This window comes from Fundulus heteroclitus, unplaced genomic scaffold, assembly GCF_011125445.2.
Source record: "Fundulus heteroclitus isolate FHET01 unplaced genomic scaffold, MU-UCD_Fhet_4.1 scaffold_65, whole genome shotgun sequence".
NCBI classification, from domain to species: Eukaryota; Metazoa; Chordata; class Actinopteri; order Cyprinodontiformes; family Fundulidae; genus Fundulus; species Fundulus heteroclitus.
Genome location: NW_023397088.1, coordinates 699,344 through 726,067, shown reverse-complemented (window position 1 = coordinate 726,067; position 26,724 = coordinate 699,344). Strand labels below are relative to the sequence as shown.

Genomic DNA, 26,724 nt, shown 5'->3' with positions numbered 1-26,724 from the left:
TCAAGCTGAAGAAACCGTTGATAGATGTGATAAAATGTTCTGAAGTATTGGCTCTAAAATGCTGAGGGCCTGTCTGGTTAACAGTCAGAGGTTTGGTATAAAGTTAAACAGTAAAGCTTTGTGATCAGAAATGAGTTTATTAATAGTTGAAAGGTCAGATGGTGTTGGAGAGTCCAGGATCATGAGTTGGACCAGAACCATACTGAGGACAATCAAATGTACGAATGATATGAAGGAAATCAGATGTGAGTCAGTCCTTCTGAACGTCATCATAGGTTAAAATCACCTGGTAATGTGACTTTTTTCATAGTTTGTTGTTGTGATGGAGAGAATTCTGTTAAAACATCAGCTTTAGTGTTGGGAGGAGATCAAGTAGAAATGCCACAGATGAACAGAGAGAGTCTAAAGCTCAAGAGAGCTAAACTGAGGAGAACCGAGGGGAATTTCTAAAGGAACATCCAGGAGGACCAGCCTCAATAAGAGGAACATCAATGTCAGAACAAGTTTTAGCTGAAAAGCTCAAATCTAAACTGTAAAAATGTTTTGCTTTTATTTATTTAATTGTATGTTTTTATGACTTTTTGAACTTTGATGCAACTGCTGGTGGTTTTATAAAGTTCTGTATAAATAAAACTGAATCTGATCAGCAGGAAAATCTCAATTAATCTAAATAAATGATGAAATAAAAATCCTAAATTATGATTCAAACATAAATATCAAGTGTGAACTTGGTGATTCAGAATTCAGTTTGCTGTAAATGCAAAGATGAACAGAAATGAATCTGAACATCATTAAACACAGGTAGACTCACCTGTCCTGTCAGAAGGGGCGGAGCCTCAAGTGAATCAGGTATGATACGATCAGGAGAAGCAGGTCCAGTCAGGTTCAGACTACAGTCAGTTTAGATCAGAGCAAAACAAGGTGAAGAATCTGGATCAGGGTGAGTGTTAACGTCTTCTGGTTTCTCTTTCAGTGGATTTTCTCCCTGTGAGCTGAACCAGTAGCAGAACTCAGTCTGGTTCTCCTTCAGCTTTAATTCTTCATATTTTAAAACAATATTTTTATTTTCTAACAGACGGCTGAAACTGACAGAGAAGCAGGAAGTTAAAACCTTTGTTTTCTTAGCGGGAATCTTGGACCGACCCGTTTGTCCTGATTCTTTAGCTGTGAGCTCAAAGTCAGTTCCTGTTTTCTCTCAGACTGACTGAAGCCACAAGATGGAGGAATGTGATCAGAACCAGGAGGACAAAGCAGAGCAGCTATAATAATGAAGTCAGTAATAATCTAATAATAAAGAAGTAATGTTCCTGTATGTGGTGAACCTGGTATTCAGGCCGACACAGCGTAGGGTTTAAAAGTTTTATTATTAAATGTGTGATAGTGGCAGAATGGGCAGGCAGGCAGGAAGAGGAGAAGAATGAAGGCTGCTGACAGGAGATCCCAGCAGGAATGAGCAGATGACCAGATGCAGCAGGTGGAGACTGACTTGACCAGACAGAGCATGCAGAGGAAGACTTGACCAGAAGCTGCAGAGGAAGACTTGACCAGAAGCTGCAGATGAAGACTTGACCAGAAGCTGCAGAGGAAGACTTGACCAGAAGCTGCAGAGGAAGACTTGACCAGAAGCTGCAGAGGAAGACTTGACCAGAAGCTGCAGATGAAGACTTGACCAGAAGCTGCAGAGGAAGACTTGACCAGAAGCTGCAGAGGAAGACTTGACCAGAAGCTGCAGAGGAAGACTTGACCTGAAGTCAAGTAAATAATAAAAAGTGAAGTTTTCACTGATTTCTCTTTATGTTCTGGTCTCTGAGCGGTTCTGACTCTCAGCAGAGGAACCAGCAGAACATCTTCCTCTAAAGGAGGTCTGGACCTGAAAGGTTTCAGAAGCGCTGCTTTAACTGAAGGCTCTCTAACAGGAGCCGGCTCCAACATGTGAGCGGGCCGCTGTGTTCAGAACCAACACATCAGAACTTCAGAGGAAATGTTCCCTCCTTCATTCACTACATCTGACCTCACTCTGGATGTTTCTACAGACCTGGAACATGATTCCAGTTTAGACCTGAAAAGGTTTCACTCTCAGTTTTAGCTTCATTTTCTAAATAAACCAGAACTTCTCCAGATGGTTCTGAGGAGATCAGCCAGCAGACATCAGGAGGTGCATGAAGTAGTGAAGGAGAGGACAATCCAGACCCAGATGGTACCTGCTGAACTCAGGTTCCTCTGGTCCTCTACACACATGATGGGAATCAGCTTTCTGCTTTACAGACACTGACTGGACCTGAACCACTGGGAACTGACTGGTTCTGGTTTCTCTCTCAGGCTGACTGAAGTCCAGAAGATGGAGGATTGTGATCTAAAGGAGGACAGAGCAGAACCTCCAGGATCCAGCTGTCCATCTATGAGGAGTGACTGGTCCAAAGATAAACCTCCAGACTTCAGTGAAGAACCTGGACCCTCAGAGTAAGAACCCAGTTTCTAACTGATCCATGTGACTCCACAGAGATATAATATCTAGAATATTAACTGGTTGATCTTCAGCGTCTCTCTGGTTTGGACCTTGTTCAGCTTGTGGTTCTGCTGATGCATCAGGAGGTTACCAAGTCCAGATGCATCAGAAGAGCCACAAACATCCTCAAAGACTCCTCCCACCCAGCTCATCACTGTTCAGACTGGTGCCTTCAGACCAGCGGTACCGGTCCATGAAAGCCAGAACCTCCTGGATGAAACATAGTTTTTATCCATGGGCCATCAGAGCTGTCAGCTGAGACCAGTAATAATTCCTGCTGACGCTGTTTTTAGGGACAAATATCAGGTCCAGTATGAACTCCTACTGGGAACTTTTTCTGACCAGAACCCAAAACTCACACAGCAGCTGTTCATTCTGCAGCTCTGTGGCGTCTCTTCCTTTACTTTCCATCAACTCAGAGATTTCCTCCCAGCATGAAACCAACCTTAACGTCACCCTGCCTCTGATTTTGGTTCTGTTCTCATCAAGTTGGACCTTTTAATCCTTCTTCTTCTGATAAACTCTCCCTCTGGAAACAAAGGAACTGATTTCTGTCTTCTGAACATCAGCTTCACTTTAACATCCTGCTCTGATGAACATGATCTGCTCTGATACCAAACTGCATTTTAACTCTCCTAGTTCCCTAAATGTCTCCTGTCTGTCCAGAACTTTGTTCTTGTTCTAAGGTTCTGTTTCATGGTCCGTTCATGTGTTCTGTTCTTTAATGACGGCCACATCAGCTCCTCAGACCAGATCAACAGCTTTAGTTCTGCTATCAGGGACCAGATCCTCTGCTCTCCACCTTCTCAGACTAGATGTGATCAATCGGACCGTGTCCAGAACTTTCTGGGCTTTGTAGTATTAGTAGTGTATACTATAGAAGTACTTTGTAGAATAATTAATATAAATCTGATCTCATCAGCTCCATTAAACTGTGACATGAGCCTGTTGTCCTGCAGGTGTTGGTTGGACCCATGTGATCCAGACCAGTAGAACCCGGTTATTAAGATAATGTTCAGTTTGGTCCAACAGAACCGTCTGAATGTTTCACTCTGGATCTTTAAACCTTCTGCTTCTCTGCAGCAGTTTGTGTTCAGAGCTTCTTCTCTGGTTTTTATCACAGAGTTTCTCACTGATTGATGTGATCTGAATAACAACATGTTGGTGTTTCAGAGGTCAGAACCACAGACAGAGAGCAGAACCTCCAGGATCCAGCTGTCCGTCTATGAGGAGTGACCGGTCCAAAGATCAGAATCCATTCTTCAGTGCTGAACCTGGACCCTCAGACTCAGAGTAAGAAACCAGTTTCTAACTGATGGATGTGACTCTGCAGAGAAATAAAAACATAATATTGACTCAGTCTTCAGTTTATAAACTAAAAGTAAATTAATTCTTATTTTAGCTTAACTTACAGCTACATAATCATAAGCTGTTAGTCAATAAACCAGTAGTATTCATTGGCCTGGTTATACACACATGTACAATAGTCTTGGTCACGTTGGCTGTAGGTATAATTGTTGGGATGTAAATGTGTTTTTATATGCATGTTCATTAATTTGTTTAAATATTGATTTACAAAAATTATAAACTTAAGCAGAAATCTGGAGGAATGTTTATTTATGTTAAGATCTAAAGGAAGGAGAAGGGGTGTGATTACATGTTTTACTTCTTCAGAACAGGAGCTGGACTGCTGGCAGCCAATCAGAGCAGCTGTGCTCCAGGTGAGACTGAACATCTCCAATCAGAACTTCCTTCTATCGTCTCTGTTGAACTAATTCCACGTCTTTAGTTGGGATTTGGAAATTCAAGTGTTTAAAAGTCTTTCTGTGATCAATTATTTCCCCTGAATCTCTGGATTTCCAGCTGCTGTAAATGTAACGTCTGTGTTCAACCCAACAACCTATTGGGTTTGCTTTGAAGTGGTTCTGTTTTCAGCCCTTTGTGCTAAATGCATTAAAACTGAACATCTCCTTAAAGCTGCTGCTCATTTTGATGCATGGAAACAAAAAGGTGGAGAAAACAACCTGCTGCACTGCTGCTTTACAGAAAGAGGGAAGGAAAGTCTGAGAGACAGAAACCTTTATTTACTCTGACAATAGATCCCAGATTACAGGAGATATATTTGTAGAAACATGGAATATTTCTATCTGCTGTTTACTTCTAAAGGGCCAAATCAGTCCCATGTCATTTCTAATCTGTAATTATTCTTTAAAAACATCCAATCCAGTCTCTGAGTGAGAAAAGCATCTGAAATGTGAACACTACCTGATCCAATGAGCTGTTTCTCTGGCAGATTAGAGCATTTCCTCCAGATTTCCTTCATTAAGGCTGAAAATGCTGCCAGGAAACATTTTCTGTCTCTCTGCCTCTTCTGTAGCTGCTGTGTTTGTGGGAGAAGGTCAGATAGAAACAGAGAAATGAGGACAATGGTGACCTGATGCTAAAGAGTTCATGTTGCTGAAAGCTGCTGCATGTTTCTGTCAGCATTTCTTCATCTGATCTGCTTTGTGAATCAGATCCTGACAGTGAACAGATACTGGCCACAAAGCAGAGGCAGAACTCTGCTGTCTGACCATCTAACAAGGTTCTGGTTCTAAGGATGGATCCCATTGGTTAGCATCACATCATGTGAACTAAGAGACCTTCTAATGATGACACCTCCTGATGTTCCAGATGTTTCTGCTCCAACTTCATCACTAAATCAGGTTTTTCCTTCAGTTGTCTTTTCTTCTCTGTTCCAGCAGATGTTGGTCTGCAGGAGGTTCTAGAGGAACATAAGATCAGTCTGAGGAGGAGATGTGAACGTGTGACTGAAGGAAGTGATGAACCAGGAAGTAGAACCCTCCTCAACAGGATCTACACTGATCTCTACATCACAGAGGGACAGAGTGAAGAGGTTAATACCCAACATGAGGTGAAGCAGCTGGAGAGAGCTTCCAGGATCCAGAACCTCCATGACTCTCCAATCAGGTGCCACGACATCTTTAAAGCCTTACCTGACCAACATGGAGCCATCAGAGTGGTTCTGACCAACGGCGTCGCTGGTGTTGGAAAAACCTTCTCAGTGCAGAAGTTCACTCTGGACTGGGCCGAGGGCTTGGAGAACCAAGATGTCCGTGTGGTGGTTCTGCTGTCGTTCAGGGAGCTGAACCTGATCAGAGGTGAGCAGCACAGTCTTCTCACGCTGCTCCATGTTTTCCATCCAACCCTCCAGAAGCTCCCAGCAGAGCAGCTGGCTGCCCACAAACTTCTCTTCATCTTTGACGGCCTGGATGAAAGCAGACTTTCTCTGGACTTCAACCACAGTCGGCTTGTTTCTGACGTCACACAGAAGTCATCAGTCGACGTTCTGCTGACAAACCTCATCAAGGGGAACCTGCTTCCCTCGGCTCTGGTCTGGATCACCTCCAGACCTGCAGCGGCCAATCAGATCCCTCCTTCATGTGTTGCCAGGGTAACAGAGGTACGAGGCTTCACCGACGCCCAGAAGGAGGAGTACTTCAGGAGGAGGTTCAGTGATGAAGAGCTGTCCAGCAGAATCATCTCCCACATCAAGACCTCCAGGAGCCTCCACATCATGTGTGGAATCCCAGTCTTCTGCTGGATCACTGCTACGGTTCTGGAGAACATGTTGACCACAGAGCAGAGAGGAGAGCTGCCCAAGACCATGACTGACATGTACTCTCACTTCCTGCTGGTCCAGACCAGGAGGAAGAAGAACAAGTACCATGAAGGACATGGGAGGAGTCCACAGGAGCTGATGGAGGCTGACAGGGAAGTTCTCCTGAAGCTGGGGAGGCTGGCGTTAGAACATCTGGAGAAAGGAAACATCATGTTCTACCAAGAAGACCTGGAGCAGTGTGGTCTGGATGTCACAGAGGCCTCGGTGTACTCAGGAGTTTGTACAGAGATCTTCAAGAGAGAGAGTGTGATGTTCCAGAAAGCAGTCTACTGCTTTGTTCATCTGAGCATTCAGGAGTTTCTGGCTGCAGTCTACATGTTCCACTGCTTCACCAGCAGGAACACAGAGGTGGTGAAGAAGTTCCTGGGGGGATACTATAGTTACTCTCTGGAGGACTTCATGCACAGTATCATGTATAAATCCCTCAGAAGTAAAAATGGCCACCTGGACCTGTTTGCTCGCTTCCTTCATGGCCTCTCTGTGGAGTCCAACCAGAGACTCTTAGGAGGCCTGCTGGGTCAGACAGAGAACAGTCCAGAAACCATCCAGAGAGTCATCAACAACCTGAAGGAGATGAACACTGATGATAGAATCTCTCCAGACAGAAGCATCAACATCTTCCACTGTCTGATGGAGATGAAGGACCTCTCAGTTTATCAGGAGATCCAACAGTTCCTGAAATCAGAGAACAGATCAGAGAAGCTCTCTTTGTTCCAGTGCTCAGCTCTGGCCTTCATGCTGCAGATGTCAGAGGAGGTTCTGGATGAGTTGGACCTGGAGAAGTACAACACATCAGAAGCAGGACGACTGAGACTGATTCCAGCTGTGAGGAACTGCAGAAAGGCTCGGTGAGTCCAGATGTCTTCATTGAGTGATGCTGATTCAGCATTATTGTCATCCTGTTTATTCTTCATTATTCAAGTTGCTTCTGGACGTTTTTGGGTCTTTAACTACAAACATTTTATCTCTCTGTCCTCTGCAGGACGTTCATTATTTCCTTGCTTCCTTCCTCTCTAATCCATTCATCCTCACCTTATCTCTACTCATCTGTTCTCCTCACATCTCTTCATCCTCCCAGTTTAATGTTCTTCATCCCCTCATTATTGCATTCTTCCCTCTTCCACCTTCCACAGCTTCCTCCTCAAGCCACCTTCAACCTGCTCCTCTTTCTGCATCTCTTTTGTCTAATCTACCTGCTCCATCCTGTTCTGGTCTCCTACATCTGGGGTCCCCACAGTGGATCATTTCATGTGGAGTGAGGGAAGTGATGTTAGAAACCATCACAGGTTTGACATCAGTGACCTTGGCTGAGTTAAAGGAGGGAACAAGGCTTCACTCTCTGCTGATCTCACTGCTCTGCAGCTTTCAGATCTCCAGAGTTGATCACGTCTGTGGAGAGAAGTTATGACATTATTATAGCAACATAAGAGCTTTATAATATTTATATTCATCAATCATTTATATAACCCTTTGCATGACTAATAAAGAGGACCAAAGTGCTTTACAATTAAAACATACTGAAATGAACAAAGTGAAGCATAAAATTGTTTGCCATTACCCACTGTTTTAATTTATTTAATGTTTAATAAATAACTCTCGGTCTGTTAAGTATTGTCCAGTGAATATCAGCCCAAACAGCTGATATAACAAATAGTTGAAAGGAATTATTCGAGCACTGGCGATCTTTTAACAGCAAACTCTGCATAGACATAGAATAGAGTGACAACTTCTCTTCAAGAAGTTGTCAACATTTGATACCTGTTTCAATCCATGCACAATGCAAATCCTGAATTAAACAACATTATTAGATAAGATAACATTTTAAAGAATGATTTGCTCAGTAGAAATCAATCTTTAGGACACTTGATTTTATTAATGCAATCATTCCTCCTGGAAGTTAGGTGGCGTTGTAGCGATCGGTCACTTGATGGGTTAACCCTAAAGTTATACATAACACCATTAAATCAAATTAATGTTCCATATTAATGTGGAAATAATGCTCATTGTGCTATCGAATGATGACAGAGTGAAACAAAAAACAAGCATTATGTGTAATGAATTTGCTTTGAGTGAACCCAACATTCAGCCAGACTTGGAGCTGCGCTCAAAAACGGTTTTATTTTACAGACTTGAAAGGGGAAAAAACAGGGAAAAAAAACTGAGTCCAAACTCGACCGGGCTGGTTAAATGATGATAAGCAGACACAACAGGGAAGGGAGGTACACCGGTCAGAACAGAGTCCAAGGCACACAATCCAGAGTAACCAGGTTCCAGGCTCCAGAGACAGACAGGGCAGGTTCCAGACGGGTAGACAGGACCAAACAGGATCAGTGAGGCTCAGAGACAGAAGGGAGAGACAGGTCGGGCAATAAACGGGCAAACAGGCAGGGACACAGAATAAATGGAAAGCTGGGAGGCTCTTACCCTTGGCTTGAGAAGAGACGTTCTGGCAAAGTGCAGAGAACTGAGGCAGGTATGAATAGGCGGGCGGACAGGTGAGCACGGAGGGACTAATGAACCAAAACCAGGTGGAAGTGATCAAGGAGGGGAGAACTAAAAAGCTGACAGGACAAGTGGACAGGAACAGAAACTACCCCAGATTTAATAAGAACAGAAACAACCCTGAAGTACAAACCTAAAACAGAAGATAAAGCTAAGACTAAAACTTAATAAATAACAGGATAAACTAAAACATGAGGCCCCATGAGGGATTAAGCGGGTCAGAAAATAGATGGATGGATGGATATTTGGTCACCCTGGTAACACTGATGATACTTTAGTCTCCATTCATCCAACAAAAACCTGAAGAAGTATCTGAAAAGCGTCCATCATTGTTTATCTGATCATGTATCTATTTATCAATGTTCTCTATGTCCCAGAATAATTTACAGGACAGAGATTGGAACAAGCTGAACAAGCAAAACATCATCAACAACAAACTATGGAAGAAAAATAAACTATGAAGATTTATTATGATAGTAAAAACTGTTGACAGACCTTTATCAGACAGGAAAGGTATTAAGCAGAATATTTCTGATGTTATAGTTGCTTTGAGCTGCACTGTTAACTTTCCAGCAGTGGACGACTGACCTGTTTTAAACATAGTTTGAAACATTTAGGGTAAAAATGTGATTTATAGGTAAAGCAACCATGATTGCTCTATTGTCTCTGTAATTGGAGATGTAAATGAATAACTGATCATTCTGAACTCTCAGCTATGAGTGCAGACTTTGATGGAAGTGAATAAAGAAGTGGAAAAAGGCGGTACAACTCAAAGAGTGACAATTGGACTTAGAGGAAAGTGATGTGTCAGGAAGTGAGTTTGGAGGAATGGAAGTGGGTGCGGGGCAAATTAAAAAGATGGAATATAGTAGAGGTGGACCGATACAAGTTTTTAAGGCCGATACAGATTATTCTGACATCAGGTAAACCGATACCAGATAAGGGGGCTGATTATTTATTTTTTTGGCCGATTCTTGAAGCCAATATCGCATTTTCTACTTCCATTTACATGATAAGAATAACACAATGATAACAAATTTTACACAAGTATCAATTTAAACAAAAAATTAAACATTTATTATTTTTTGCAGTTTTGCAAAGTTTTTTTTACTTTCCATTTTAGGCCATTTGAGGTCGCATTTCCGGTCTTCCCACTAGTAATGGTTCAATAGAACTGTAACCATTTCTAGTGCCTTCTTCTCTGGGATTCCAATCGCAGCGAGTCGACTTGGAGGCGTCTTTTCAGAAGCCTGACTGTCTCTGATTGGCTAAGGGTGGAATCACATTTTGCATAACAGTATGCCAGAATTCCACTGAACTTATATAGTGCTTTTCCAGTCATGCTGACCACCCAAAGCGCTATATGGAAGCTCTCAAATCAATACTGTGGCCCAGCATGGAGGAGGACATTTGTTGTGTTTCATAGTGGACAAGAAAATTCAGACGGTGCCCAAAGAAATGAGAAGTTATTAATGGAGCTCCGTTTTAATGGCGACGGAAGGCTGCCAGCAAGCAGCACAACAACACTGCCGGGTGAAGATGAAGATGAAGAGAAGGAAGAGTGATTGTCACAACCTGATCTGCACCAGTAGCACGATCCGTACCATCAGCTCCTTTGGGCATGCACAAACACAATACGGTTAATTTTATAACAACTGTAATTATTTTGCACAAAAAATATATTGTATTAGAACAATTTTTATTAAACTTAAAAGAGCTGAAACCATTTATGCTGTCAATGCGCCCTCTGGTGGACACATCATGAACAATAGAAGACCTTGTTGTTTATCACTAATTTCAGGACTTACTCCTATATTTCCTTAAACCCAGGTTTAACAGATGTCAGTCTGTTTTATCTGGTATCAGATGGAAAAGGAGCTGAATGATAGAGCTGAACTAAATTATTTAAAAAATGATTTAAATAACTTGAGGAAAATATGGGGCTGTAGATGTTTTGACTGATGACCCAGCATGAAGTATTCTCTGGGGAAGACACAACTATTGTATTGCTAATTTTTAAATGTGGACTGCATGTATGTATAACCCAGTTTATTGTGCATTTATTATATATTAGTAATTCATGAAAATGTTAATTTAAATAACTGTTTCTAGTTAAAACTGTATGAGGCGATAAAATAGACGTGTCCATTGTGCAAAAACAAATAACCAAACATTTTATTATCTAAGGTATTTCATTATACAAAGCAGGGACCTGATGTGAAAAAAGCTGAGGGAGCAATTAAAAAGCAAAAAAAAATAAAAATAAAAAATAATGTGAAATAATCATAGGAGAACTTAACAAAGAATAATTTATCCACTCCTACAAAAGAATGTTTTGACTATGGACAATAAATTGGGTCATATTTTTACCAAAAATCAGGTGAAAGCCACTGGCATATAGATTAGATGGAGCAAATGCACATAGAAAAACAGATAATATATTTTTCAGCGTGCTCAACAGGCCACAAGCTTCTTCAGAACACGAGTCTTCCTCTCCATGATATCAGAAACCAGCAAAGAAGACTTTAACACATTAAGCTGGAACCAGATGTCTTAACTCTGGAGGAAATGTGTGGAGCTGCACCTGGGAACAGGGAAGCTTTTTGGATGTGACATTACCTGGGCATAGAGGAGAGCAGCAACTCATGCATGTGTCTTTATGTCAGCAGGAAGCACAACGAGATGGAAGCAAGTGGTGGCTTACAATTTATTGTCATTAATTGGGGAGTCCAAATCTAGCTATGTGGGGCTTTTGGAGTGGACCACAATAACATTTATATCCATCACCAAGCAAAAGACCAAATAAAAGGCTGGAAATGTTGACAAAATTTTGAGCATCACACGAGGCCTTTAGTCTGGTCCAGAAAACTGAGAAGCTTTCTCCGGTGCTTCCTTCTGTGAGCTCCCAAATGCCGCAGATATTCTAGAGAAAGAAGCAAGTCTGTTAGAAAGCATGCTCCCTTCATGCCAGGATCTGCAAAGAAAAATAACCAGCTTTATAAAAATGATAAAATAATATAAAACCAATTAGTTTACTGTCCTGAATTAAATACCAACTTTGTTCAAACATTTTGATTAAGCTCTTATTTTGGAGGACAGAAAATGGCACATTGTTACATTGGTGAGCCTGTGTAACACCAATAAATCATTGAAGGCAGCCTCGTGTGTTTAACTGAAAAATATAAAATCATTACTCATCTTCACTCTCAGTTTTCTGCACTCTTAATAACCCCATTTATGCTGCCATCTCTGATGTCTGTAAAATAATCTATAAATCAAACTAAATTAACCATTTCAATCTGACAGAACAAAAGGTAAACATGTTTTCTAGTTGAGACGGTTTAGTAACTGGAATTAAAATCATTTAAAGATTGTGGACACAGCAACAAGTAGAATCTTTCCCTCTGAAGAATCATTTTGTCCTCTGCCTCTCTGTCTACACACATTCAGTCTCACTCAGGCGCACTGGAAGCTGTTTCAAGCGAGGGGGGCTGATGGCTGGGTTGTGAAACACGTGACGTCATTATGTTGAGGGCTGTGGCTGATGGCTGACGTTAGGGTCACCCGTGCGTGAACAGGGGCGTAATGGAGACGCTGTCTGGTGAACATTATTGCACACTGATTGCACGAAGAAAACTAAAATGATGCAGCGTGCTGCTGCTGCAGCGCATCAGCTCCGGCCCGTGTAGCGATCGCCACCTCCCCTCCGCCGCTATTTAGGTAGAACAATGACTAGAGCAGAATTAAGTTCTATTTACCGGAGATGAAGTGTAGACTGCAAATTCTGTCGTGGTATGATGGCTCCCCCAGTCCATTGGGAGTGTCTGCCTGCGCTCTTTTCATTGAAAATATCCATTTCTTTCTTCTTTCTTCGTCCTTCGGTAAACAACAGAAACGTACATCCGACGATTTGGAATGCCTCTCTGTGCAACCGGGAGCCCAACAAGTCGTAGGCATTGTTTAGATTCAAAAAATAAACGAACTAAAAGTATGTTCTAAATCACCCATTTTGTCATGTAGTAGATGAGAACAGTTCTGCTTTTTGCCTACAAGCGGGACCCGGATGTAGCGCTGACGTCACGCGTGAACTGGTCTATTATGTTACTCCACAGCCCCCCCCGTAAAGCCCTTTGATATTGTATCTGTTTGTAATTATTATTGTTCTATATTGTTCTTGTATGTTCTTTTTTGCAAAAAAAAAAAAAAACTCCACAGCCCCCCACCATGGGGGGGCTGATGCTATGACGAGGGAGGCTGCAGCCCCCGCAGCACCCTACTTCCCGTGTCTATGGTCTCACTGGGATTCATTTTAAGATCAGACATGTGAAAAATAGCAAAATTGTAAACTTTTATATTTCAAACTGTGCCAAATATTTAAAAAAAGCTGAATTAGACTGACTGAAATAGACCGCAGTAGCCTGGATAAACAAGAGATGCAGTAAAAAGTCCATGAAGTAAACACTATATAGCTAAGCTCATAAATGCAAGAAATAGTTTAAATGGGTAAATTCGTTTATTCTTGCTTTATTAAAAGTGTTGATCTTTAAAATGTGTTTATAATGTGTTTAAACATCCATTTGCATAGTTGTATTTCATTTTAATAATGGTAAATGTGAGAAGATAGGCACCAGCAACCCCCGCGACCCCATGAGGGATAAAGCAGTTTGGAAAATGGATGGATGGATGTGAGAAGTGTAATTTCCTACACAGAGGTAGTCAGTGAATGTATCGCGAGTTTGGCTGAGAGAGTGCAGCACGAGAAGCCACAGAGATCAGGTGTGCGCAATAGACCCCTTGCAACCACGTGACTCCGTTACCCAGAACCCCTTGCGTGGCGGCCATATTGGTTGGCACGCCATTTGACAAAATGACGAGTTCTCCAGGTATTTTTCTTCTTTAGATAACGTATCACAAGATCGTTTTAAGAGTAAGTTGATGGTTGATGGTATCAGATTGCCAGATCCACACAGCAAAAGCCTGAAGGGACGGAGCGAGTCTGTGAAATGCTGGCCAAGGGTTTCGTACCGCGACACAGCTGCTTTATAAACACGCAGGCCAGTACGGACAAGAGAGCACGAAAGCCATGAAACCACTGGACGGCTGCAATTATTTTATATCAGGAAAAAGGCTCCAGCAACGCCAGCGACGCCATGAGGGATTAAGAAGGTCAGAAAATGGATGGATGGATGTTCAGACATGTTTGTGCAACAGCAGAAAGCAGCGTCGGACACAGGCCGTGTCTCAGCAGAGAGGAAGACCCGCCCGGTAGGTTAAAAAAACATCACTCACTACGGATTATTTAGGCGTTTTTGTCTTGTTAAAATGGGTGGGGGTGTCGGCGACATTGCAGCGTAAACACAAATACTATCGCCCGTGAACGGGCGGAGGGGAGGTGGTGATCGCTACACGGGCCGGAGAGCCGCCGCTGTCTGAAGCAGCAACAGCGGCTTCTCCGGCGGCTTCTCCGGTGTAGGTACCAGATTGACTCGGGCTGCCAGATTGGCTCGGGTGCTACCCGATGACGTCTATGTATGGCAACTCAACTCAAACAAACTAGATTATGCGCCCGCGGTCTCCATTTGTTACAAATCAATTTTATTTTGTTAATTTACGGTTATTTTCCTGTAAATTAGTCGAGGCATGAAAACTTTTAACATCATTTTGGAATACTTGTGTGGTAGTCTGACAATTTAATCGGTAATTTTGCAGGATCAAAGAAGTTACAACCTTAGAGAAATTTAATTCCTCCAAATTTTTTTTTATGTTGTGAAGGGAAACTAAACCATAAACTCATTTCATTTTTAATAAAAGTCAGCAGCCACATTTAATTTTATCACGGCATTCATCACTGTAAAATCAATAACGTTCATTCCTCCTTTTTGTACTGATGTTGTTTGTTGTTTATTTATTTGTAAAATGGCTTGAATATTTGTTCAAGCTTTTGAGAAAAAAGAAACCGCTAAATTAACTTAATAAAATTTATTCGTTACAAATGCAGACCGCGGGCTCAATGTAGTTTGTTTGAGTGGTGTTGCCATAAGGTGACGTCATCGGGAGGCGCAAGGCCCACGGAGAATTGGTGACGTCATCGGGAGGCGCAGGGACCACGGCGATTTTCTTCGTAAAATTGTCCGTTTACAAGCCGCAATCCCGCTCTCGAATAAAACCTACACCCCGCTATAATTACTTTAGTAAGTTGTCCAGACCAATTACAATATTTTGCGCAATTGAGCAAACGTTAAACCAACAATGTATAGTGACGTCATCAGAAGACGCAGGACCCGAGTCAATCTGGCAGCCCGAGTCAATCTGGTACCTACACCGGCCCGTGTAGCGATAGCTACCTCCCCTCCGCCGCTGTCTGTAGCAGCAACAGCGGCTCGTGTTTCAGACAGCGGCGGCTGTCTAAAGCTACACGGGCGGAGAAGCCGCTGCGTGTAACAGCGGCTCTCCGGCCCGTGTAGCGATCGCTACCTCCCCTCCGCCGTTATTTAAGTAGAACAATGACTAGAGCAGAATTAAGTTGTATTTACCGGAGATGAAGTGTAGACTGCAAATTCTGTCGTGTTATGGTGGCTCCCCCAGTCCATTGGGAGGGTCTGCCTGCGCTCTTTTCATTGAAAATATCCAATTCTTTCTTCTTTCCTCATCCTTCGGTAAACGACAGAAACGTACATCCAACGATTTGGAATGCCTCTCTGTGCAACCGGGAGCACAACAAGTCGTAGGCATTGCTTAGATTCCTAAAATAAACTAACTAAAAGTACGCTCTAAATCACCCGTTTTGTCATGTAGTAGACGGGCTGTCAGGCTAGCCTGCCCACCAAGATGGAGGCGCGCACCCCCGATCACGTGACTGTGACGTCAGATGCAAGAGGTCTATTCTGTTCCCCCGTGAAAATCAGCTGTGTGAAGCTGACACCCCACCCACGTCAAAAAATTCAGCAAATAGTCTGAATGGTTAGTGCTCCGTTTGTGCAGGTTTGTGCCGTTGAAATTTTCGTTTGTGCAGTTTTGGTTTCTGAGATATTAAAAATTATTTTTTAGGTCATCTAGAGTTCACCATCCCCCCATATCGCTCCAAAACAAACCAAAGTGGGCTAGTTCGTTAGTGCTCCGTTTGTGCAGGTTTGTGCCGTTGAAATTTTCGTTTGTGCAACTTTCGTTTTTGAGAAATTAAAAGTTATAATTTTGGCCGATGACGTCACCATCCCTAGCCTCGTGAGACCATCCTGATCTCGCGAGTTTTCAAGGTTTCACTCGCAGATCAGTCTGGATACTCTCCGTTGAAGAAAATTTGGAGCCGTTCACCAAACGAACGTCCAATCAGCGTTGGCTTTGAGGCGGGTTGAGGTGTGACGCAACGGGAAGCGCGACAGTTCAGTCTAAACAACATGGCGGCTTCAGCCGATGAAACTAGCGTTAGCGTGGCTATCGAGCAAGTTTTATCGGAATTACAGAGTATTACTTTGCTGAGCTAACGAGCCTTTACCTGCAGCAGCAAGAGTAGCTTGGCTTGTGGTTGTGTTTTCGTCGTCACTCGTAACAGAGCGACGACGAATCTGATTGGTTCATTTGGCCCGTCTATCACCAACATAGGCCAATCAGCTAACCAGTATTTTCGCCCCTTCCCAAAATTACTTCAACGGAAGGTTTCCAGATGGATATGCGGAGCAAATCTATCTGGCGGAGTCAGGTAACACCATCCCCCCATATCGCTCCAAAACAAACCAAAGTGGGCTAGTTCGTTAGTGCTCCGTTTGTGCAGGTTTGTGCCGTTGAAATTTTCGTTTGTGCAGTTTTGGTTTCTGAGATATTAAAAATTATATTTACATTGTTGACGTACTGTCTGCTGATTATGCGAGAAGCCTTTCGCTGCAGCGCCTTTTGGATATCCAACTCCGCCCATCCAAGTTGGCCATTTTGATGACGTCACTTCTAACTCAACTCCGCCCATCCAAGTCGGCCATTTTGATGACGTCACCCCTGGGAAGTGTGGCGCGGTGAAAGTAAAAATATGAAGGGCAAACTTTAGAAAGTTTTAATTACAACATAAAAAACTGCAGTCACGTTATTTTCGGTGACAGTAGCCGTTAAAATAATTTCCCAAATATAAAAATGTTGCAATAAATATGCATTATCGTAATTGCTTCATGGCATTATAGACATTAATTTAAAAGTAGTGAAATTAATCTTGCAAACACTGAATTAAACTCAATACATAATATTGTGTTAAAATAGTATGTGGTAACCCTTAATTGGACCCATTTCAGTTTGTGTTGATCAAAGGGCTGGTTATCATTTTTTTTCCTCATCTGGGGTCATGAACTTGTTTGAAAAATCTGGTCACTTTGATGTGTAGTGGGGGGGGGGGGGGGGGGGTAGTGTAGTGGGTCATTTTGACCCAGCCACATTAATGTGGGTAAGTAGCTGTTCAGATCCAAAAAAATCCACCTCTGAGACCCAGACCAAGGTGTGTGTGAAGGATTTGGGTCTGAGGGTCTGTGTAAAACACTCTACATCACCACATCAAAGTCGAGGCAGACTGCCATCATCAATATGACTCCCGGTCATATTGATGATGTGTGAAATGTAAGAATTACATCTGCAGAAGGTACACAGTAATATTGCGAAACGTGTTTGTGATGAGGGAAAACACCCACACAAAATAGCTATTAAATAAAGTATTTATTAATTAAAATTGTATTGTATGCAATAATAATATTATTAATTGTTTATTGGTTTAACCTGTTTTTGTGACTGTTTTGCATTCATTTACATAGTATGGGTCAAAATGACCCGCAACATAATATATTTTTTCAACATAGTATAGGGGTTAAATAGGTTTTTACAATAAGTCCAAACAAGTTTATCCAAAAATAAATGTATTTTTCACAAATAAAAGTCAACATAACAACAACAATTAAAGATTAGATAGATAGGCCAGGGGTGGTGCCTGTCCTCTGGCTAAGGGGAAAGGGTAGGGGTGTTAAACATTGCCAACACAGCTGAACAAGAATTTTTAAAAAAACTGTGTAATCTTCTTGATATTCAAAAACAAAAAGGAGGCATTCTCTTGAATCATGGATGTCGTCATCATTGGCGATGTTCTGAAAGAACTGCTGTCGATCCTCTGCTGTCATGGACAATATGCTGGGCAGTTCAACATGTCCACGGAAAAGAGACATGTTGACCCGTATCCAGCATACTGCTTCATCGATTCTTGCCATGGTGCTCTGAGAGAAAGACAGAAGTAATTATAAATATATTTTTTTAAATAAAACGACAGGAACTTAGCATTATTTGTTTTTGTCTTTTATTAAACATTAAAAAATTGCATTCCACAGAGGAGGATGGGATAGCTGATAGCAGGACACAAACATTATGGCTGTTTTTCAATTCACGAGAACGCGAGCGCGTTCTCGTGAATTGAAAAACAGCCTAAGCCTTCCTGAAAACACAAGAGTGTAGACTTCCCAGTACATCCTTATGTAAAGATAAATACGACAGTTTACTGGATTAATGAAATTTCTAGTATACTACATGCTATCACACATAATTTTTGAGAATTTAGAAACATTTGCTCTTTATTTCCCAAAGTTTTCGGGAGATGTCTGAAAGACCTCGTTTATTTATTTTTATTTTACAATTTTGTAAACAGCTGCCGATTAAACTGAATGTTACAACCTCGACATGATTATAGGATTTGTTTTACCGAGAAATCAACTAGAAGCGCCGGGAAAACGGCTGCAAAGCACGCTCCCGACACGGGGGAAATAGAATTGCGCACAACACCAGTTCGGCGGCCATAAGCCAACATCTACATGTTAAACTGGCTTGTTTTTGGACTATAAACAGTAATTTGTGCCGTGGTTTGTCCCCACGATAATCCACAGAGAGTAAGTGTGCTTAAGTCCGAGGTAGAAGACAGAGAAGTTTCTACTCAAAGCTTTTTGGACTGTGTTTTACCGCTAGCTTAGCATAGCAACTAGCCGATGCTAACAAGCTGGCTAATGGACTCTAGGCTGCAGTTCACTAACTCAGCTGGGCATAGGAGCTTGTAGAGTATCTTACATGGAATCAGCATATAGAGTCAGTTAAAATAAATGTAAAAAAGTAAATAATGTGTTTAAATGTCTATCTGGACAGGATTGGGGGGCAGTGAGAAGATAATTGATGGGGATTTATCAGGCTCTAATGAGACCAACCCTGGATTCTGGTTGTATAAAATTTATTTCAGCAGCTGAAAGCCACTTAATTAAGCTTAATAAAGAACAATCTGAATGTCTGTGTATGCTGTGGAGCTTTTAGGACATCTGTAGCTACCTTACAGGTTGAGACTGGAGAACTTCAGCTGAGGCTAAGAAGATTAAACTTGATTGAGCTGTTCATATAATTAGAATATTATGAAAAAGTAGATTTGTTTCAGTAATATCATTCAAAAAGTAAAACCTGTATATTATAGTCTTTCATTATACACAGACCGATATATTTCAAGTGTTTATTTCTTAGAATTGTGTTTATTATAACCAATAACTAATGAAAACCCCAGATTGAGTATCTCAGAGAATTAGAATAGAATCAGAGCAACCTGGGCTCTCATAACACCTGAGCAGCGCCACAGACTGGTCGACTCCAGGCCTTGCTGCATTGCTGCAGTAATCCAGGGAAAAGGAGCCCCAACTAATTATTCACTGCTGTACATGACCACAGTTTTCATGTTCATACCTTTCAGTAGGGGTGGGCGATATAAAGAAAATCTAACATCATGATATCTTTGGGCTATATAACGATATGTTCAAATAACCTTGAAAAACAAATGTTTTTAGCCAAATAGTGCCTAAAGTTGCATTGGTATATCTCATATTAACGTGTAACTTTTTTTTTGTTTGAAAAATTGATTGCTAAATAAAAATGTGATATTTCAGTTTTTCTTTTTTAATAAATTTAATAACTTCCCGAGGGTGATGGGTTAAAAGCAGAGAACAAATTTTGTTGTAATGTATGTTGCAATGACCATAAAGACGATATTATTATTATCCATCGATCATCCATCCATCCGTCAATCAATCGTCTTCTGCTTATCCGGGGTCGGGTCGCCGGGGTAGCAGCTTCAGTAGTGAGGACCAGACGTTCCTCTCTCCAGCCACTTGGGCCAGCTCCTCCGGGGGAATCCCAAGGTGTTCCCAGCAGGGAGACATAGTCCCTCCAGAGTGTCCTGGTTCTCCCCCTGGGCCTCCAGGGGATTACAATTATTATTATTATTATTAAAAAAAAATAATAATAATAATAGTACTTGACTGAATGCCAGTGTGTATCAGTGGTATTTTAATGCAGGCTGATAAAAAATACCAAAACACACAGATAATAAAACAGAATCATAGAGAAGACTCACTGGTTTCTGATCAGTGTGACCGCTGACTGAACAGAGAAGGCATCAGGATTAACTAAGCCTGGCTGTTAGCCTGGTCTAGAGCATGCTAGCTGAGAGAATAAATCACCATGGTAACTGATGTTACTGCTTTTGGGAAACCGAGTCTAGGCTTAATTTAGCCAGGATATCTGGAAAATCCTGGTTTAATCTGTTATCTTGGTTTTGTCAAACAGCCCTCTGATGAGAATGAAGAGACTCATTTTGTCGTGTCAAACACAGACACTGATGGGAAGATCAGATGATGTCATCACTGTTCAGTCATCCTATTTTAGTCTTTGTTTATCATGTTTGGTTTAATTAGAACTGCTTTATTTTCCCTAATCACAGACTTATTGGCTGCAAACTCTCAGAGACTGAAGTTGAAGTTGTAGCCTCAATTCTGAAGTCTAACCCCTCTCATCTGACTGAAGTGGAGATAAGAGAGATCGATGGAGTGAAAGACTCTGGAATGAAGAATCTGTGTGAGATACTGAAGAGTTCAGTCTGCAGAGTTAACATCCTGAGGTTAGTTTTCTTTATTTATCCAACTAACATCATTTAGTGATGCTATAATACTTGTTTTTATAAAGAACTGTCTGTGTCACAACTGTTTGAATGCAATTTTGAAACACTTTTATCACGTAAATATTTTCTTTCCTGATTTCAGAATCTCAGAATATTCATATTATATTTACTAACCATAGTTTATACCTAAAAATGTTTTGGACTGATGTAGAATATTGGCATAAAAGTCATTCTAAAATACTACAATCAATAAACTCTGATCATTAAACTAGAAACTTTCAGTTGAAATTAAATATAAAAGGCAATCTGTAGAAAAAACAACAGAGTAATTCTCACTGCAGCAATATCCCAATCAAACAGGTGTTTATGTTCATATATGGTGTTTTTGAGAAAGGGTGAGCTGCTCAAAGACAGGATGGGTGTGTTTGATATGACAAAAAATGGCTGATCTGGTTGTTCAGATCAAGGCTGCATGGGCAACGTTCTACTAAGAGCTCCTAGCTCCTGTTCCTTCACCTTTCAGGGGATCAACAGTAAAAACTTTATTGAAAGATGGAATAAAAAATCCAGATGATTATTATTTATTTAAACCTCTGAGCTGCCCTCAGGTCTTCAGGAAGGCTGATCCACAGCTGAGGGCCGGAGGTGGAGAAAGTCTCCTCATGGTAGGTTTTAGTTCTCAGAATGACCCACCAGACACACAGAGACCCACTGAGAACAACTGACCCAGTATGATGGAGAACATCTGAGCCCAGCAGCAGAACATCGGACCAATGTTCAGTGATCAGGGACTGAATGAGCAGAACTTTAAACAGACGCCATGTTTCCTTAGAGAAAAGCCTCCATGCAGGCTGCTGGTTTAGGTTGAAGATAAATCCAGAACAATCTGAGCTGAAACTCTGTTAAATGATCCATGTTTAGAACATTATGGGTCTGAGAACCACTGTTCTACCAGAACCCTGACCCAGACTAGAAGACAGCAGCATTTTAAACAGACGCCAGAGCGATCAGACTTAAATATCCAGCAGCAGCAAGTGATCATGGATGGATTTATGTTCAAGTAGAGTTTATTGTTGTGTGGTAATCTCCAACCTCTAGTGCCCCCCCAACCCTAACCCCAGAACATCTTCATCACCAGCCGCCACTGCTGAGAAACACACCTTGATCTGGACCTTCACACGTCATGATAACATGTTCTGGTTCTGCTGGGTTTAACTCTTTAAATCAGTTCTACTGGATCAAATATCAGACATCAGTTCATCATGTTTCTGGGACTTTTACATTCAGGGAAATTAATTTTCTACATTTTATTATTTATTTGTTCATATTTCAGTTTTAACCTGCATCCTGTTGGCTTCAGCTCACATCTTTTATTCTTTATTCAGATTGAGGAGCTGCAGTTTGTCAGAGATCAGCTGTTCTTCTGTGGTATTGGCTCTGAAGTCCAACCCCTCCCATCTGACAGAACTGGACCTGAGTGACAACAACCTGAAAGATGCTGGAGTGAAGGAGCTCTGTGGTTTTCTCCAGACTCCCCTCTGCAAACTACAGATATTGAGGTCAGACTCCATGTTTTAGTTCTGATATTTGTGATGTGAAAGTTGTGTTGACACTAAACTGCAGACATCTGGCTGATATTCTACTGATCCACACTGAGGATCTTCATGGTAAAGTCTGCTTTCTTCTTCACTGCTTTGCTCCAGTTAAAGTTTCTTTCTGTTTCCAACTTCCTGCCAGGATTTATTGCCTAAAAACAGCAACTCCTAAACTCCACGTTGCTCAACTGAGAGCCTCCAGGATTGTCAAAGACTCCTGGATCAGGTGTTGAAACGTTTTCACAGAAACTGAGTGAAAGTCTGCTAACCTTGGATTTAATCCTGTTGTAGTTGCCATGACTCTGATGATTGAGAATATGCACAGGCATGAGCAGACAAGCCAGAGGGCCCGGTGTGGAGCAGAATTATAACGATGAGAGATTAAAGCTGTCTACTACTGAGGTTAATGCAAAGTTACAGACAAGTAACAGACTTTAAGAAGCAAACTGAAGATAAAAGTCTTTGTGTTTTCTGCTGCTTCAGAATGATGCTTTGAGCCAAAGTTAGCATTGCTAAGCACTATTAGCATGTATTTAAATGTGGTAGCAGCTGGTTTTACTGTATATTGAATAATTTCTAACATTATTGTCCAGTTAAACTCTTACTGACTCGATATCAGAAGAAAATGAGTTTTGTAAATAACTGAATAGGAGCTAAGAGCTGCTGATGTCCAGAGTGGACCAGGAGCCAATCTTTGGACCCGCTGGAAGAGCAGACGTTGGTTATTCAGCTGCTTTGGCTTCACATGTTGCTGCCCTGGACGACCTTGAGGGTTGACCTTTGCCCTCACCTGCCTCCTCATCTGGACCAGCTGCACATTAAAGGGATCCCCCATCTAGCCTTCCCCATCCAGTCCAAACTCTAAAGGATTTGGGCTCCATGAACCTAACAAGTTCACTTGATTTTAGTTGGTTTGCTCAGCAAGTGAACTGGATGTTTGTTTTTAGCCACAACAAACCCAAGCAACGACTCAGGCCTGCAGCGCTTTATTCTGGCTTCAGTTATCCATATTTAGTCAATATTAGCTGACCTGATAAGTGATGTTTTGGACTGAGAGCAGTTTGACCTGATAAACCTGAGAGGTGAATATTGTTAGAAACTATTGTGACACTGCTGAGATCACATTTGGTGTGATTGGAATGACTTTTTATTTAATTATACTTGTTTTACTGAAATATTCATTTAAACATGTTTCCTGAATCTCTGTTTTGTTTTCCAATTTCTTCATGGGAGTGTTTCTAACATCAGATTAGAATGGACTAAAGTTTCATTCTTCGTAGGTTATCTAAGGTTTATAAATTGATAATTTGCTGCTAAGTGGAGGCAGCAGCATTAAACCAAACAGTAATTATTGAGGAGAAATCTAAATAAATAACAAGTAGTATCTCCTGTGAATAGGTGGTACGCTGAGCCATGATTAAAGGTTCCAGGGCCCGGTCCATAGTACTACATCCCTATTTAACCTGCTGGTTCATTATAGAGCTACATGGAGCGGCTGTTACACATGATGGACTTCTGCTGAAAGCCATGAAGCAGGTGCTGAACCACCAGATCAATGACGTCCCAAATGAAGCTTTGGACTTCATTGACCCATGACCCGGCCCCATGAATCAAGCCCCAACAAAGTTCTTCTGAAGGACTGTGTTGCTGTTTCTGACAAATGCTCCAGAGCTTCAGCTTCAAGCAGACCATCACTACTGAAAGCCAGCGCTAAGCTGACCACCTCACTATAGCTGCTGGTGTTGCTAGGATGTGGTCCTGATGGGCCCATGTGGGCTGAGGGAGAGGTACCGAGAGACAACACATCCAGAGGTTTACATCCTGAAGGTGAGGAAACCAGGGATAGAAGAACAAAGATGGAGACGGCAGTACAAGTAACCCCTCCAGAACCGTTGGACTTCTCCTGTCCTGCAGAACGGGCGAGGTGGGCCAGAAGATTGGAGAGGTTTCAGACTGCAGCAGCTCTAGATGAGAAATGTGAGGAAGATCAAGTTAGTTCACTCCTGTTTGCTGTGGGAGAAGCTGCAGATGACATTTTAGCTGTTGGACCTTTGACTAGAGCAGAGAAAAGATGCCTGGAGCTGGAAAAGCTGTGTTTGAGCAGCACTATGTGGGGAAATCCTCCATCATCTTTAAAAGAGCCCAGTTCAGTTCCAGACGTCACCAAGATGGAGAGAGAGCAGAACCATTTATTACAGCTGGACACAAACTGGCAGGAAACTGTGGTTCTGGAGAACTGGAAGAAGAACTCATACGGGCCAGAACTGTAGCTGGGATAAAAGGACATAAAGCTGTCTGAACCGGTACCAATGGACTCTGAGTTAACGCTCACAAAGGCCAAAGAAAAAGTCCAGCAGAGGGAAACTGTGAAGAACCATAAACAGTTCTGCTCAGCAGCACAGCAGAGGGGAGCAGATCCAACATGGACGCCAGAAGGACCAAGATGAGAAAAATAAAGAGCCAGACCCGGCAGCAGTCAGAACGGGACCAAAGCCAGAGAAGCTGGGAGGAAAAGAGTGTGGTGGATGTGGCTGAAAGCAGAAAGCTTCATGGAAAGACTGCCCAGCTAGAGATGTTCAGTGTTGGAGCTGTTAGAAGGAGCTTCTTGCTGGAGTTTGTTGGTTCGGCCCAGCAGCCAAACTACAGGAGGTCCCAGAACCCCAAGATGACCCAGACAGGCAGGATGATGGATTTCTAGGAGAAGGAGGGTCGAGGAGGTCAGAACCGTGGAGAGAAAAGGTCTAGATGAACCAGCATGACAGATATGGGAGTGGTGTAGGGGTTTCTGGGAAGTTGTAGTAAAAATGTTCCTAAGCAGAGTCCGGTGGGTCCTGTCTGCTGGTTGTACAGCCATGTTCTCCTGATATTGTTCAGCTCTACTTTCTAGGAGCCCTTTTCAGTGAGCCAGGATCTAAACAATGGGAGGACTTGTTGAAATGACTGCAGACTCTCTGTAAATATCCTCACCATGAATCCAGCATCATCTAATATAGCCGACAATAAAGGAGTCAGAGACACAAGCAGGAAAGTCCAGGAAAAAATAAGCAGCATTTTTCCTGAAGAGTCTGAATGTGGTCCAGATGTTCTGAAGAGTAAAAACTGGAAAAGGTCCATTTGTTCTGGGCTCCACCTTCTGGACTGAAGCAACATTGAGCTCTGAACTGTTGGCCTCCAGTTAAATCTCAGCTTGGATGGTTGGATGAAGAAATCTGATGTTTGTTGGGAATTTGTTCTGCTTTCTTTGCTGATAACATTGATATCAGACTGGTTGTGTTTGTGATGCAGCATCCTGTGTGACAGTAGAACAGGTAGAAGCGCTTCTGTTCTCAGTCATGTATTCATGTGTTTAGAAATGAGTGAAGTGTAATTATTGCAGCTGTTGATCCTTCAGATAAATCCCTCAGTTCCCCTCAATAGAAGGTTACTGTCACTGTGAAAATGAGCTGCTTCCATTCAATCACAGCAGCATTAATTAACAGCTCTGATGTCACACTTTGCTTATTAAAGTCCAGTTTGGTTCCAGCTCAGAACCACTGAAGGCCCGACTGAAATATTCTAACAACACGTCATGATAACATGTTCTGGTTCTGCTGGGTTTAACTCTTTAAATCAGTTCTACTGGATCAAATATCAGACATCAGTTCATCATGTTTCTGGGACTTTTACATTCAGGGAAATTAATTTTCTACATTTTATAATTTATTTGTTCATATTTCAGTTTTAACCTGCATCCTGTTGGCTTCAGCTCACATCTTTTATTCTTTATTCAGATTAATTGGCTGCAGTTTGTCAGAGATCAGCTGTTCTTCTGTGGTTTTGGCTCTGAAGTCCAACCCCTCCCATCTGACAGAACTGGACCTGAGCTGGAACGACCTGAAAGATGCTGGAGTGAAGGAGCTCTGTGGTTTTCTCCAGACTCCCCTCTGCAAACTACAAAGATTAAAGTAAGACTCCATGTTTTAGTTCTGATATTTGTGATGTGAAAGTTGTGTTGACACTAAACTGCAGACATCTGGCTGATATTCTACTGATCCACACTGAGGATCTTCATGGTAAAGTCTGCTTTCTTCTTCACTGCTTTGCTCCAGTTAAAGTTTCTTTCTGTTTCCAACTTCCTGCCAGGATTTATTGCCTAAAAACAGCAACTCCTAAAGTCCACGTTGCTCAACTGAGAGCCTCCAGGATTGTCAAAGACTCCTGGATCAGGTGTTGAAACGTTTTCACAGAAACTGAGTGAAAGTCTGCTAACCTTGGATTTAATCCTGTTGTAGTTGCCATGACTCTGATGATTGAGAATATTACTTTATTTTTTATTTCATGGGAGTGTTTCTAGCATCAGATTAGAATGGACTAAAATTTCATTCTTCGTAGGTTATCTAAGGTTTATAAATTGATAAATTGCTGCTAAGTGGAGGCAGCAGCATTAAACCAAACAGTAATTATTGAGGAGAAATCTAAATAAATAACAAGTAGTATCTCCTGTGAATAGGTGGTACGCTGA

General features: G+C 41.9%; 1 protein-coding gene across 1 annotated transcript; it reads left to right on the top strand.

Annotated features, from left to right (window-relative positions):
• Positions 1–1,001: 1,001 nt before the first annotated feature.
• Positions 1,002–26,117, top strand: LOC105923623 (NLR family CARD domain-containing protein 3; the record flags this gene model as incomplete). The annotated part of the gene is given in 8 exon segments (XM_036133632.1): positions 1,002–1,272; positions 2,320–2,460; positions 3,680–3,887; positions 4,212–4,227; positions 5,248–7,036; positions 20,452–20,628; positions 22,014–22,187; positions 25,994–26,117. Coding segments are annotated over 8 exon segments (2,634 nt in total), but the record flags the coding sequence as incomplete, so codon positions are not given.
• Positions 26,118–26,724: the final 607 nt, after the last annotated feature.